The sequence below is a fragment of the Salvelinus fontinalis genome, chromosome 27, assembly GCF_029448725.1.
Source record: "Salvelinus fontinalis isolate EN_2023a chromosome 27, ASM2944872v1, whole genome shotgun sequence".
Lineage (NCBI taxonomy): Eukaryota > Metazoa > Chordata > Actinopteri > Salmoniformes > Salmonidae > Salvelinus > Salvelinus fontinalis.
In genome coordinates, this window is record NC_074691.1 from 12389875 (window position 1) to 12405383 (window position 15509).

General features: G+C 40.6%; 1 protein-coding gene across 9 annotated transcripts in view; it reads left to right on the forward strand.

Moving 5' to 3' along the window:
- LOC129825060 (triadin-like) overlaps positions 1-15509 on the forward strand; it is a 55249-nt gene that overhangs the window by 13090 nt on the left and 26650 nt on the right. For all 9 annotated transcript variants that reach the window (XM_055884802.1, XM_055884798.1, XM_055884801.1 and 6 more), the window contains 5 exons: positions 384-410; positions 1986-2012; positions 4228-5631; positions 14414-14452; positions 14585-14650. In XM_055884802.1, coding sequence (XP_055740777.1) covers positions 384-410; positions 1986-2012; positions 4228-5631; positions 14414-14452; positions 14585-14650 — 1563 coding nt within the window. The remainder of the gene's footprint in view (positions 1-383; positions 411-1985; positions 2013-4227; positions 5632-14413; positions 14453-14584; positions 14651-15509) is intronic.

The following is a 15509-nucleotide window of genomic DNA, read 5'->3' on the forward strand; positions in this document are numbered from 1 at the left end:
ATCTGCTATTCATAGCTAGTGCCGGTTTAGCACAAACGAGGTTGGTGTATTTTCAAATCTCCTTTGAAGAATGGCTGACTAGTCCAATCATTTCACTAAATCCACCTTTGCTCTGAGATGCATACTAAACAAAATGGAGCCTACTAGCTGTTGTTGCTGTTGTTGTGTAGCCTACAGTACCGCCTTTCATTGAGTTGACTTGTACTCTTTAGCTCCTTAGTGATTTTTAAGAGTTGAGAATAAGCTGCCTGCAGCTGAAGAAAAACCTTTCTTCCACTCTGATCCACATTCATAATTTATTCTGCCTTCATCAATGTTTTACTAAATCTATTTGGTTGGTTCCTTTCTTAAACTGACATCTTTGTCGCCCCTCTGCTATTTAGGTGAGCTACATCCGGTTAAGAAAAAAGGTTTGTATTCATGCATCTATTAATTTTGCCGTTTACTTATTCATCAATGTATTATAAAAGCCGTCTCCTTCATGCTCTTTGTGCCACAGCTGTTAGGGAAAGGAAAACACCTCTTTGTCGAGAAATGCTTCCTGGCTATAGTGCTATTGTCAGTCAACGTGAACACTAACTCTTCTGTCTGCTACTCTACATCCTGTTTCCTTAAAGGACTGACACAAAGCTACAGGTTATTGTGAGGACGTGGTCTTGGCTTTAGAGTTTAGCAGGCGTCCGCATGACCTGAGATAACAAAATGCACTTATCCGGGCCACTAATGACGCTTTAGAAGTGAAAGCCTTGTTTCTTTCAGCAAGAGCTTAGACATGCTGCGCGATTAGTCACTCCAAACCTGCTGCTGAAATGCAGGATCACTGCATGGAGTCAGACCTACAAGACCTACACCATTTGTAATCTGCTGTACTGATATAGGATCTTAATTTGATCACCCAGTTGCAGGAGAACTTTCCTGCGATGCAGGACATTTTAAAACTTGTAGTGTATGTGGTTTAAAAAGGCTCTTGAAGTTTGTAATTTCCACTTGGAAATTTCAGACTTGATTTTCAACCCCTACAAAAATGTCCATTAATTATAATCCACACAATAATTTCACATTTCCGGTTGCTGCAGGATCCTGCTGTAGCAAGCTGGCTCGTATTAAGATCCTACATCTGTAGGGTAAGATATGCTATACATGCTTGGCTGTGCCAGAGACCCTAACCGAATGTAGGCCTAAATCTCTCTTAACACACTGCTGTCTAATACCTAAGGATTCTGCCCTTCTATCCTTCTCTATGGTATTTTGAAACCATTCCATCGCTTATTTTTCCACCGCTTATCTACACTATGCCATTCCCCTCACACTCTTTAGAAGCCCTCACATCATTGACAAAACGCACAAGCAAAATAAAAGATTGACTAATGAAATGATGCGTGTTTTAGTTTTTTATGACCTAATCAAATTGGAACATTTCAACATTGATTAATGTAGGTTAGCTGTTCCACGTTTTAGGACTTGAAAAGGTGATACAGGCTGAGGTTAATGGGGTAGATTTTGTGGAGTGTGATATTTTATGGATGTTCACCTTGGCACTTAACTGTAAAACCGTCCCAAAAGATGTACGATGGTTCGTCGAAGAGTTACAAGCTGAGGCTGAAGGTACCATGGCCATGCTTTCCATGTTTATAGGTAAACATACATGTAGATGTTTACTATATGTAAACTACATTAGATCTAATGTAGTTCAACTAAAATGACAACGTAGCAAATGCACAAACCGGTAAGCACACGCAATGGTCATTTACTCTAATCATGCTATTGCGCAGTGCTAACAAATGCTTTTGTTGTTTTGTGGCTTTCCTAAAATGCTTAGTTTTCCTCCGCATAACCAGCGTAGTAACTTGGCTACTTACAGTACTTTAACTTTGTATCCATAGTCACACGTTGTGTACTTGTCAAGGAACGTGGATCGTGTTTTAATATTTTTCTTTGTGTTCTAACCTCTTGCTGTTGGAATCCCCTTCCTTCCTACCTCATAGCTGCATTCCTACCATCCAGAAAACAAGGTCTGTGCCCTCCTGTTCTTTATATGATGCTCATATTGAAAACTACTTTGTCAGGCAATAACATCAGGCATGTGATGATGATCGATACATCTTTTTGATGGGAATGAGGCATTTTGCTGCGTGACGTAAGCGGTCATTTGCGCTGTCGCCAGAGCAACTTTTGGAAAATGGGTGCTATCCTGTCAATAATTGCTATGTAATGTGATATTACTGGCCTGTACCTGTGTGTAACTGCTGGCTCTATTTGTTCCCAGACACCGTAATTATACTCCCAGAAGCTACTCTAGACAACTTGTCCAGTAGCCTTAATTCATGATCACTGTAATATATGGTCACTACATGTCTTCCAGATGTTTATTTTGTAGTAGGAAAAATCGAATAGTACAATAAAACTCAGTAAATACACATTTCAACTGTCGTAGTCGATTGCAGTTGTTAAATAGACCACTACAGTTTCTCTCGATGTATCTTATTATTTGGTAGTACTATGGGACAAATAGTATTAGATAAGGACACAACTCATTTGTGTGAGCATGAATTCACCAATACTGCATCTTGTAAACACATGTTTCAATGTGAATACTGCCCTGCAAACAATAACGAGTATTTAGGACGTCCCTGGGACATTATGAAATGGCCGCCTAAAGTCTTCAAGGCGTTGTGTCATGGTCCTGTGGAGGTTTTGTCTAGTTCCCGGTTTGTTCCGAGGACGTCCCCAATGATGTTTGTAGGACGTTCTTAGAACATTTTGTCCTGGTACCCTGGATGTTTTTGTCTACTACCTGGTTGGTTCCGGTGATGTCCTCAAGGACATTTATAGGATTCTCTTAGAACGTTCTGTCATGGTCCCCGGGAGGTTTTTGTGTAGTTCAGGGCTTGATCTGGGGACGTCACCTGATTCTTGCAAAGAAACGCTCAGACCTTGTTATTGTTTTTACTGTTGTACCCCGTCAGAACCCAGAGTATAAGCTTGTTAAACGCCAATGTTTGTAAACAAAGAAGATGTTAAGAAAACACCATAAATGTAAAGAAACACTATATAGCCTCAAAACATCGTTAAAACCCTCAAAGGTTGATGCCCGTGCCCCAGCGGAAATCTAATTAGCATTAAAAAAAATCTCCATAACAATCCAACAGCTAAAGCTAGAGATATCTGTTTAGTGCAAAAAAAAGGGGTTAAATACATGACAAAAATATATCTGATCTTTCTTATACCTCTCAGATATAGGACAGACACTTCAGAACAAACTTCCTTTTGATATTTTTGGGGGGACTATCTGTTGTTCCATGTAGTGAATCGGTTATTCAATGCGTTTGTATGGGCTAAAAGCAGTAAGGCCATAATATTTATTTTTGATACTTGAAATTCTAAATGAAATATCAAAATTATCCTTGGCACGACCTTCTTAGAACAATTCCATATAGCTTAGTAGAACCCCCACCATGGATGGTCAGTCCTTGCATACATAGCTCTGTCTATGCATTTGAGAGTGATGACATTTCTCCAGCCCCAACCCTCAGCTCTTTACTAAAACGGGGTTGGGAGGAGGCTTTGTTATTTGTTCTACTGCTGGTTGCTGCTTTAATTCTTGACAGGACTTTGTATTGTTTGGTTTTGTTCTGTTCTGATCTGTTGGTTTTTTTTGGTCTGGGGTTCTAAATGTTTTGGATTGCTTTTCATACCCAGCATCATAACCATGAGAGTATTCTCCCTCACTACCACAGAAAATAACAACTCTTCACTGACAGAATTACTCTTTGTGAATTGACAATTTCTGAACTATTATTTTCCTCAAACAAGTCAACATCTGCAAGTATAACTATATATGCATTTGTCATTTTGTATGGAGTCAGTCTTTGAGGTGTCCTGCATGGAACACTGTCATTATGTTTACGCCACTGCTGCAATGTACAGTAATGTAGAGAAAGCATTATATTGGCCATATTTATGATATGGAATAATGATAATGGGAGCACAGCACATACACACTGAGATATTCATGTAGTGTAAACTCACTACTAGGTGTATATGTCTCAGGTGAGCAGAGAGCAGCTTGTCAGGTGTAAGCATTATGAGTACACAATAAAGATATTGTGTTAATTGTGTTGCAGTGTGTTGTGTTGTCTTGAAAATAATGAATTATGGGCCTTATTGTTATCTTTTTGGTTACGGCCCACTGCACTGAATGTCACTTTTACGCTGTTAATTCTGTAGTTGCAGGGATGTTTGCCGAGGAAAAGGAACCAGTTGCGGAAGTAGAGGAGGAGGAGGAGGAGGAAGAGGAAGATGATGTAGATGAAGTGGAAGATGAGGAAGAGGATGGAGAGGATGAGGTTACGGAAGAAGAGGATGAAGATGAGGAAGAAGATGATGAGGGTGAGGAAGAGGAGGAAGAAGATGAAGAAGAGGAGGAAGAGGATGAGGAAGCAGCAGCTGAGGCCGAGGTAGATGAGGATGATGATGATGACGATGACGATGATGGTGAAGCAGATGAAGAGGACTCTGCTGCAGCGACTGAAGAAGATGATGATGAGGACGAAGAGGTGGCTTCAGAGGCTGATGATGAGAAGGGTGATGATGAGAAGGGTGATGATGAGGAGGAAGAAGTGGCTTCAGAGGCTGATGATGAGGAGGATGATGAGGAGGAGGAAGAGGTTGCTCCACAGGCTGATGAGGAGGAGGAGGAGGATGAGGAGGAGGTGGAAGAGGCTGTTCCAGAGGTGGTTGCTGCTGAGGCTGATGATGAGGAAGAGGAGGAGGAGGAGGAAGAAGCAGCTGCAGCTGATGAGGTGGCAGAGGAAAATGAAGGTGAAGATGAAGCTGCTGCAGAAGTCATTGCTGAGATTGATGAGAATGAGGGCCCCATTCTGATTGATGTTGATGACATAGAGACAGAGACTTCTGCTGGAGATGATGGAGAGGAGGATGACACCATAGCTGAAGCTGAAACTGAAGCAATTACAGATGAGGATGCCAGTGATGCTGCTTTCACTGATGATGATGATGATGATGATGATGATGATGGTGATAATGAAGAGGATGAAAATGCTGTAGCTGGTCCTGCTGCTGCTGCCAGTGATGAAGCCACAGATGATGCTCCTGTTTCGACTGCAGATGATGATGATGATACTGTTGATGAGGAAGATCATAGCATAGATGTTGACCAAACAGATGACGATACTAAACCCATTGACCTAGAAGATGACGATGATGACGATGATGATATCAAAGTCGATCTTGCTGATAGTGAGGATATGGATATCTCAGACACATTAGCTGAGGATACAACTGATGACTCTACAGATTTAGAGGACACTGATGATGACGATGATGGCAAAGTCAGTGAGGACAGTGGTGCCGATGACGATGACAAAACAGTCGAGGATTCAGGAGAGACTGTTAGAGATGTCTCAGACATTTCTGATGACACAGAAGACAATGATGATGATGATGATGATGATGAGGTGAAGGATTCAGCTGAAGATATCGGCAAAGAAGATGACGATGAGGATAATGAAATCACAACAGAAGCCTTTGATAGTTCAGCACCTGAAGAAGATGATCTATCCAAGGATGACGACGATGATGATGATGACATTGATGACCTTCTTTTGACAGGTATTGACCAATAACTTTCATTACGTTGATGTTTCATCATCTTGGATAACCCTTATACCTGTGTAGTAAATGAGAAAGATAATATCATTAATACATTGTTATCAACTAACTGGTCAGAATTAAAACTAGCTGTCTGTTTCACAAGGTACATTATTGATATTACTATTCATGATTAGTACCGGACTGAAATCTGATATACAATATAGATAAGCGTTAAAATGTGTCTGAATATTACACACTTTTTACTGATCCATAATAGAACAATCTGTCTTAAAGCAAAAGCTTTCTTAGAGTTACTGTCACATTATACAGCATCGCAAAAATATATATATTTTTTATCCATGAGTGATGGTTGGGGATTTATCATAATGTTAGTCCAATAACTAATACATATTGTTCCTGGTATCAAGGCCTTCAATCATATTGATATATTTAGCATTAATTGTTACCTAAAGACTGCCCATGATCTTTAAAATGGCATTAAATTATGATATTTGACACAGATAATATAAAGATTGTAAGGAAGCCTCATGATGGAAGGATGGAAGACGTATGAATACAGTGATACAATAGTACAATTAATGAGTATACTACATTTGTTATTGTCAACCAGAGTGGCCCAGGTAGATACAGTAAAAACAAAATATGATCTTCTGTTCCTCAGTACATAATGATATTTTACGTTTCAATGGCAACCACCAAAGAAGATGGTAGTTGCCTGGGTAATGGGATTCTTTCTCCTTCTGTAACAGGGCCTGTGTAGATTGTATTTTTCCCAATATCAGACTGATTAGCCACCACAACAAAACAGGAAAAATTATAACACATTATTGTTTTCGTGACCAGTGGTGTAAAGTACTTAAGTAAAAATACTTCAAAGTACTACTTAAGTGGTTTTTGGGGTATCTTTACTTTACTATTCATATTTTGAAGAAAATAATGTACTTTTTACTCCATACATTTTCCTAAGACCCAAAAGTATTCTTTATATTTTGAGTGCTTAGCAGGACAGGAAAATGGTCTAGTTCACCCACTTATCAAGAGAACATCTCTGGTCATCCCTTCTTTCTCTGATCTCGTAGACTCACTAAACAAACACAAATGCTTCATTTGCTAACCGTAACAAATGTACAACATAAAAAATTGTGACGTCTGGTTTGCTTGATATAAGGAATTTGAAATGAGTTCTACTTTTGATACTTAAGTATATTTTAGCAATTACATATACTTTGACACTTAAAACCAAATACTTTTACACTTTTACTCAAGTAGTATTTTACTGGGAGACTTTCCCTTTTACTTGAGTCATTTTCTATTAAGGTATCTTTACTTTTACTCAAGTATGACAATGGGTACTTTTCCACCACTGTTCGTGGCACACATTTTGTAATGTTCTGGTTTAGATCAATCGAAAAAAGTCTTATTTGGACATATTTCAAGATGATACACTGGTTTGGTTTGGCAGTGAACCCACCAAGACATGAGTATTAATTACATCAGGTGAGGAGATGTGTGTGACCATGCATGTTCTGGGGGTTCTGATAGAAATCTCTGTATTCATGCTGTGTAGATCAGAGGGTAGCAGCTGCTGTTGCTCTGTAGGGTTGCCAGCCCAGTACCCCTTTAAGGCAGGGGGTACCAGAGTCAGCTTTCATGTGTGAACTTGCCACTTACCAAGCTACTGTGGCTAGCTATTTTTTACTCCAGCAGTTGAAGTTGACGGTGTATGTAGTAGGTGTTGTAGAAACAATAGTATTTTACTCATGATTTTTGAAATTGAAATGCATTTATAATTCATTATCTTATATCATATTTGTTTATCATAATTACTCACCACAGGCACAGATTTTACTAATATGTCCCCGTAGTCTAGCTTTAATAGTTAGTAATAGTGTAATAGTTAGTAATGGTTTAATAGTGTAATAGTTAGTAATAGTTTAATAGTTAGTAATAGTGTAATAGTTAGTAACAGTGTAACAGTTTAATAGTTAGTAATAGTCTAATAGTTACTAATAGTGTAAAAGTTTGTAGTACTATAGTAGTAGTCTGTTACTAATGATGCTGACTTGAGTAAAGATACTTAGTTTCTTCCTTCTTTGTAAAAATGTTGAACCTCGAATTTGTTATCTAAATGCTTTTGGCTATACTTAAACATTATCATGCAATGTACCAGTGCTCATAGGTTAGTCTATTCATATTGAAACCGTCATGATATTTATTGCCAAAAGATGCCATTCTTCCATTCATTCAAGATGCCATTCATCCGTTCATCCAAGATGCCATTCTTCCATTCATCCAAGATGCCATTCTTCCATTCATCCAAGATGCCATTCTTCCATTCATCCAAGATGCCATTCTTCCATTCATCCAAGATGCCATTCTTCCATTCATCCAAGATGCCATTATTTTATTCATCCAAGATGCCATTCATCCATTCATCCAAGATGCCATTCTTCCATTCATCTAAGATGCCATTCTTCCGCTGCGCCACTTGAGAGACCCCTGATTAGATTTTCTAACATGACTAATTGCATGCATTACAGTAACACCGCCCATTGAAGAAAAGTAACCCCACTTCTGAAGAGGCTAAAGAGAGTGAAATATAGGAGGAAAAGACAGAGGAGATCGCAGATGCAAATGAACCATCGTTTCATGCTTTTCTCACTCATGGAGGTCAAATGTGTACCAAATATTATGTAACCTACTGATGTTAGTAGCATATTATTCCATTGAAAGTCGACATGACCCTTACAAAAGCTGTATAATATCCCCTTACGTTAAGTTTGGTTCTGCATTGATGCATTGAATCCTGGCAAAACTATTTAGCTCCAGCTGTGAATATATTCTCAGAGATCATCATTTCAGAAGCACCGGAGGAGGAGGAGACTGAGGAAACATCTGCTGAACCAGAACTGACAATAGAGGAAGCTCTGGAAGAGGTAGTGGAGGAAGGGACAGCAGAGCCCAAACCTGAGGAGGAGGTAGAACCCATCACTGAACGAGAGGGGTTAGCACCAGAGCCCAAGAGGGTATTACCTAAACCCGAGGAGGTAGAACCTGCAGCCGAAGGTAAATAAAAAGAGGGGGTTGATGTTAGACACAGGATGAGAGGAGATAAGAAATAGGTCGAAGAAGAGAAAAGGGTCATGTTCCATAGCAATTTATCCATGTCATGTGTTCAATTAATTGCTACACAGATATTGAACAGAGTTGACAGTGTACAGTCGGAGTGCTTGAATAGAGGGAACGAGGGAGTAGAGTAGGAGGAGCAGGGGGGTGGGAGTGGAGAGAAAGGCTTTAGGCCAGTTCTTTGATCTCTCTCCATCTTCTACATTACTCATTCTCCCAGCTGTTCTTTTCTATCAATATGAAATATATGTCTGGCGGTTGGCATGTCTGCACTGAAGACTGTGTCACAGGCTGTGCCACTAACTACCTCAGAGACCTGATCAATAACAGTGGTCTGGCTTTGAATTTTTCAACTTTACCCTTACAGCTTTAGTTCAGCATTCCGTCTCTATTGCTGAATCATCTTATGGAGAAAGAAATGCATGGAGAAGGATATTTACTCTTTCTGTACATTTACTGTAACAGATTTGCCAAATGGTCAACAACATTCAAATAGGCTAATTAAAATATGACCAAAAATGATCCCCTCACAAAGACTTCAATCAAACCTTTATCAGAATGATATAGAAGCTATGCATTCCGTTGAGGTACCTCAGCTTGAAATTACATATTATCTGACCTGGTAGCAGTGAGAACGATAATAATTTTATATGGTTGAGTTGTGATCAAAGGAATATTTTTGCTGCTTGAAGTGCCATACTTACACTAAGAGGCTTGGCAGATGTTTTTCCCTCCAGTGATATCGGACCCCATACAGAATGGCCATGGTCACATATAAACAGAACAGCTGAACTATCCACAACTGCTACAACATATTTGTTTCATTGTGATTTGACATTCAGGGCACTCATCACACAGCCAAGATATAATTCCATTCTCAATGTTTGGGGATTGCCATTCCCATTTCTGTTTACATTTGGAGACACGCTGTGAATGAACTGATCTGCAATAGGAGGGAAATGTGATGTGACTGGAATGGAAATGTATAGATTTCTCTGGGTTTCAAGAGTAAAAGAGATGCCCAGATTACCTCGGGTAGAATACAGGAGTGCAACTGGAAAGGACAGTGTAGCTCCCACAAAGCTAAGGGTTGTAGTGGCTCTGAGGTATACATCTAAACATCTAATAGGCTGGAGACAATTTCATATGATTGTACAGGAGCCATTGTCATCTAATAGCGGTGAACAAGTGTTTGCATGAAAGACCATCATCTTCACTCTCCGATAGTCCCTATCGGGAGGAGGTACACTCTGCACAGCCTGAGTCCCTGTCGAGAGGCAGGACAGGATCGTCTACAGTATTAGAGGGAAATCATGATGGCCTTTGATGCAAACCCTTGTTCATCGCTATTAGATGATGATATAATGCCATGCCTCTCATTACATTTTAGGTCAATGGTATTGCTTCCTAGAGCTATTTTGAATGATATAGTCAAGTAGGACGTGTAAGGATGTCGAATTCTGACATTTGATAAAGATATTTTTTGTTTTCAACCGAGCTTGCTAGCAGACTTCTGTGTTAGCATGACCACATTTTTCATTCAGCTAAACATCTGAATAATTGAAAAGCCATAGAACGTCATCCATACCACCACAGTATTTGTTATTGTCACCGAGTCACAACCACAAGGCCATTCCACAGCAATACGAGCAATTCCACGATAACAGAATGATGCTATAACAGAATGATGCTATAACAGAATGATTACTTAGCTTTTCCACTTTAAAATGTATGCCAAACAAAAACCAATGATTGCAAAGTTAAACAAACCATTACAACTCTATGCACAAGGATGACTTTTGAGAAATTCCACAGAAAATTGGGCACATTTACTTGGAAGAACAGTGCAGATGAAACGTTTTGTAACAGAATGACAGCACAAACTGCACGACCCATCCTTCTGTTATCAAACTTTGTGTCTGCACTGCTCTTCAAGTAAATCTGTTTTTGTAACATTGTCAGTAGAGTTGTATAGTCTGTGCAATCATTGGTTTTTGTTTGACATACATTTGAAAGTGAAAAATCGGCGTATCAGCATCATTCTGTTACTGTGGAACTGTCCATACGCTATTGTAGTGGTTCCCAGACTTGGGATCAGGAACCTATGTGGGGTTCCCTGATATTGAAATGGGGCCTCTTGAGAAAATGTGTTATAATTCTTAAACAAATGAAGAACATAGGTATATCCAACCAAGTCAACTAACTGTATTGTACACTGTTAGACTACACCTGGAGGGCAGTATTATGTGTTGAGGCAGCCTGGTGTAGACTAGTATTGAGTAAATATAAACACACAGCGATAACAGGCAAGATAACATACTGATTGGGGTCCCATGATTTTTTTGACATCAATTTGTGGAGCAGAAAAGGGTGGGGAACCCCTGTACTATTTCCTCCAAAATGCAGTAGATGGGATACTAGGTTCTGAATCAACACAGTGGACTTCCTTACAGGAGCGCCTGTAGGCTAGCCTGAGAGGAACAACTCCCCTTTGCCCCTGCAACTGTCTTAGAAACATGATATCATAAAACTGGTATGGATTCACTGTCCATTCTGATGTGGCAGACATGGGCTTTGTAAAGATGTATTTATTGAATACTGTTCTGTTTATGCACTTGTTGACTTTGTCAGCTGAAGTGTTCGCTTGCACAACGTTAGCTTACATGCATTACATACATTTAGATCATTTTGTATACCAATCACTCCTATAGGTTACACAATACTCTTCTAAACTAAGTACAGATGTCCACTTACAGTGGACTGTATGAGTTATTCATTCTCTTCAGAATCCGTGGACACCTTGCCACGACAAAAAGTATTATGTTAAAGGGGAGGGGAAACACTAGGATTCAGAACGCCAGCTAACATGTTTAGTATTAGTGGATTGAATACATCTCTTGCTTAGATTTACTTCCTGAAGTGTTTCTATTCCCTTTTAATGTCTGTGGAACTTTCAATTTTTCTTCTGTCTCGTGAAGTGGTTTGACCTTAAGCTTCGAAACAGCATTTGTTGATAACTGTTTATTTCTGTCATGTCTTGCAAAAGGCTCTACTTAAACTGGAATGAAAAAATGTTTCCATCAAATGAGCATCTATTGTACACGAGATGTTCTGTTGTGTTTGTAGCTGGTTGAGAAAGAAGGACAATGTTCCCGGACTACAGTTTGCGAAATAACATATATTTTAATATGATAGAAAGGGAAACTAGTAAGTATACAAATGAACAGCAAACAGATACATGAGTTTATAGTGTAACGGATCAGTGATCGTGACATGATGATCTTATAGTTTCATTTGTCCTGGTTTGTCCTACAGCCATAAAGCATGTACCTGTTGATGATGAGGACGTATGCGGTTTCTTCTCTAGCACGCCTGTTCAAACTACGAAAGTAGAGTTCACAGAAGACTGAAACAATCAAACCTCCGTATTTTGAAATCTGTCCTCCCCGATGATCATGTATTAGACCACATGGTTGAGTAGTATTGTTTTGGGGCTAAAATCTTTCCAATGAGATCAGTCTCTGTAACGTTCGTTCGTCACAGAGACTCACCAACGCCACCAACGCCGCCTGCAGAGCAGTGCAGGCGGCGTTGGGCAGACGGCCGACTCTGACCTGCTGAGGCGCACAGTAGGCCTGGTGCGTGGTGCCGGAACTGGTGGTACCGGACTGGAGACACGCACCTCAAGGCTAGTGCGGGGAGCAGGAACAGGGCACACTGGTTTCTCAAAGCGCACTATAGGCCTGGTGCGTGGTGCCGGAACTGGTTGTACCGGGCTGGAGACACGCACCACAGGGAGAGTGCGATGAGGAGGAACAGGGCTCTGGAGACGCACTGGAAGCCTGGTGCGTGGTGTAGGCACTGGTGGTACTGGGCTGGGGCTTGGAGGTGGCGCCGGATATACCGGACCATGCAAGCGTACTGGCTCCCTTGAGCACCGAGCCAGTGCGGGGAGGTGGAATGTAGGCGAACCGGGGACACCATGCATAAGGCTGGTGCCATGTAAGCCGGCCCGAGGAGACGCACTGGAGACCAGACGCGTTGAGCCGGCTTCATGGCACCTGGCTCAATACTCAATCTAGCCCTGCCAGTGCGGGGAGGTGGAATAACCCGCACCGGGCTATGCACACTTACAGGAGACACCATGCGCTCTACCGCATAACACGGTGTCTGCCCGTACTCTCGCACTCCACGGTAAGCAAGAAATTTTTGGGCTTGACTCTCTGGCTTCCAGCCTCGCTTACGTGCTGCCTCCTCATACCACCGCTCCTGGGCTTTAGCTGCCTCCTTCTCCTCCCGAGAGCGGCGATTCTCTCCAACCTTAGCCCAGGGTCCTTTTCCCTCCAAAATTTCCTCCCATGTCCAGGAGTCCTGTGTAATGGGCCGCTGCTGTCGCTGCTGCCCGTTACCCCGCTGCTTGATCCTTTGTTGGTGGGTGATTCTGTAACGGCTGTCTAATTCCTGGAGCATGGATCGGACCAACGCGCAGCGAGGTATGTAGACATAATGAATATTTATTAAAGCAAAGACGAACCTACGAAGAACACTTGAATAGAAACGAAACAACAAAACGACGTAGACAGACCTGAACTTGAGAACTTACATAGACACGAAGAACGCACGAACAGGAAAGACTAGCCAAACGAACGAACAAACGAAACAGTCCCGTGTGGTGCAAACAGACACAGACACAGGAACAATCACCCACAAACAAACAGTGAGAACAGCCTACCTTAATATGGTTCTCAATCAGAGGAAACGTCAAACACCTGCCCCTAATTGAGAACCATATCAGGCAACACATTTAACCCAACATAGAAACACATAACATTGACTACCCACCCAGCTCATGTCCTGACCAACTAAACAAAGTTCAAAAACAACAGAAAACAGGTCAGGAACGTGACAGTCTCAATGTCCCCCAAAAGCATCTGAGAAGCAGCTCCAGATTTGATTTCTGTAGCATGATATTTGGATTTACACAAACTGGAAGTATTGCGGTATCCTTAAATTGTATTTCCCAAATGAAGCATATGGCCTCAAACGCTATGCTAACCACCATTCTTTTCTCTGTTATCTGCAGCTTTGTCATGTGCCACTAGTTTCAGCCAGATAGGTTCGCTGTGAAGATCTCATCTCTCCAGTGAAAGGTTGCCGTTTAATCAAAATGTGTCACATTAATTCTGACAAATTCAAGCAATCCAGATTTCTAATAAAGCTGTCATATTCGCATCCTGTGACTTACTGTCTCCACTTTTCAAATTAATTCCAGTCATAACCTTTTGATTTATGAATGCATAATGTAAACGCTACAGGAGCTCTGACTTTTACAGAAGGAAGCATGCTTATTGTTCGCTCTGAAAAGCACCTTTTTTTTGGGATGAATATTGATTTTCCAAGAAAAAAAATCTCCCTCTTGGTTGAATAATTAATTCTATTAATTGTCTGTGATTCACCTACCTTTTCTTTTCCCCTGTTCTTGGAGCATATTACCACATGTCTTTTATGGGGTGATATCTGTGTGACATCAAAGAAAAAGAGCTCCACCTTACATTTACATTGATTGATTATTTCGAAGAGGATTTAGTATACCAGACCATTTTGCTGTTTATATATTTATTAGTATTGATCAGTAAATCTACTTCTTTTTCAGATCTAAAGGTCAAGCATGCTGCTCCTCCTGCAGAACAAGGTATATCAGAGCCGCCTGTCCTGTAATGATCTGAATATAAGTGAAAAGGAAACAATTAAAAATAGGGAATTGCACATTTCAATGATCTATTCCGCTCTATGTAGTCTTAAAGCTATGCATTCCATTTTACAGTAGTGTGCCCTTGTATGCATTCGTCCAAGCCCAAAGAGGCCAAAAGTGAGCCAACGGAGGAGAAAGGTATTAATATACCGATAATAGATCAATATCATGCATGGTTGTGGAGAAGTGAGAGCCATTCATTACTAACCTCTTTTTAGGTTAGATATCTGATATTATTTCTCATAGTAAGGGCTGTGGTCCCCTATGAGCCAGATGCATTTGTATATGACAAATACTGGAGTGATTCTTTCTGCATTGCTTTAAATCAAATCAAATCACATTTTATTTTTCTTTAGTCTTGAATTCCTCTTGAATGTAGAACTGGCTGTAGGGAGAAGCTTTACAAATGGCAAGAAGTATCCTCTGACTTTGAGAGGATCTTCTGTGTAGTAGACTCGACATCTGTTTCTGTTTCTGACTTATGAGTCTATTGGCAATACTTAAAAGTTTGGTTTGGCAATATCCGTGTTGTAAGTTCCATTTGTGGCTTAAATGGTGTTGTTGACATGCTAACTCTCAAGTAATGCGAAGTCCATTGTTACAACTTGCAGTGTTTCTACCAAACATATATTAAAAGTTCAGTAATGACAATCCTCAGTGACTTCATATTGTGATATGGTTGGTGTTTCCTTGGTTTTGCTTCTCAAAGTCGCCATCTAGTGGAAAGGTTTAGATAAGCCACGCATTAGGGTGCATTTCACTAACTGCCGGTGTATCTGTGACATACAGCTAAAAGTGTCAAGAGGGAATTAGCCAGGGAAGGTATGTTAGAGTCACTTTATCCTTCGTGTGGTTAGGAATAGCATCACAGTAGTGTATCTCTTCTTGCTCCCTACGGAGGGTGTTGGTCGCTGTTGAAGTAAGAGCTTATATAGAAGTAGAGGAGCAGGAATGCAAAGCCGTTAACATGCCCAGAGAAGCACTCTTAATATGTAAC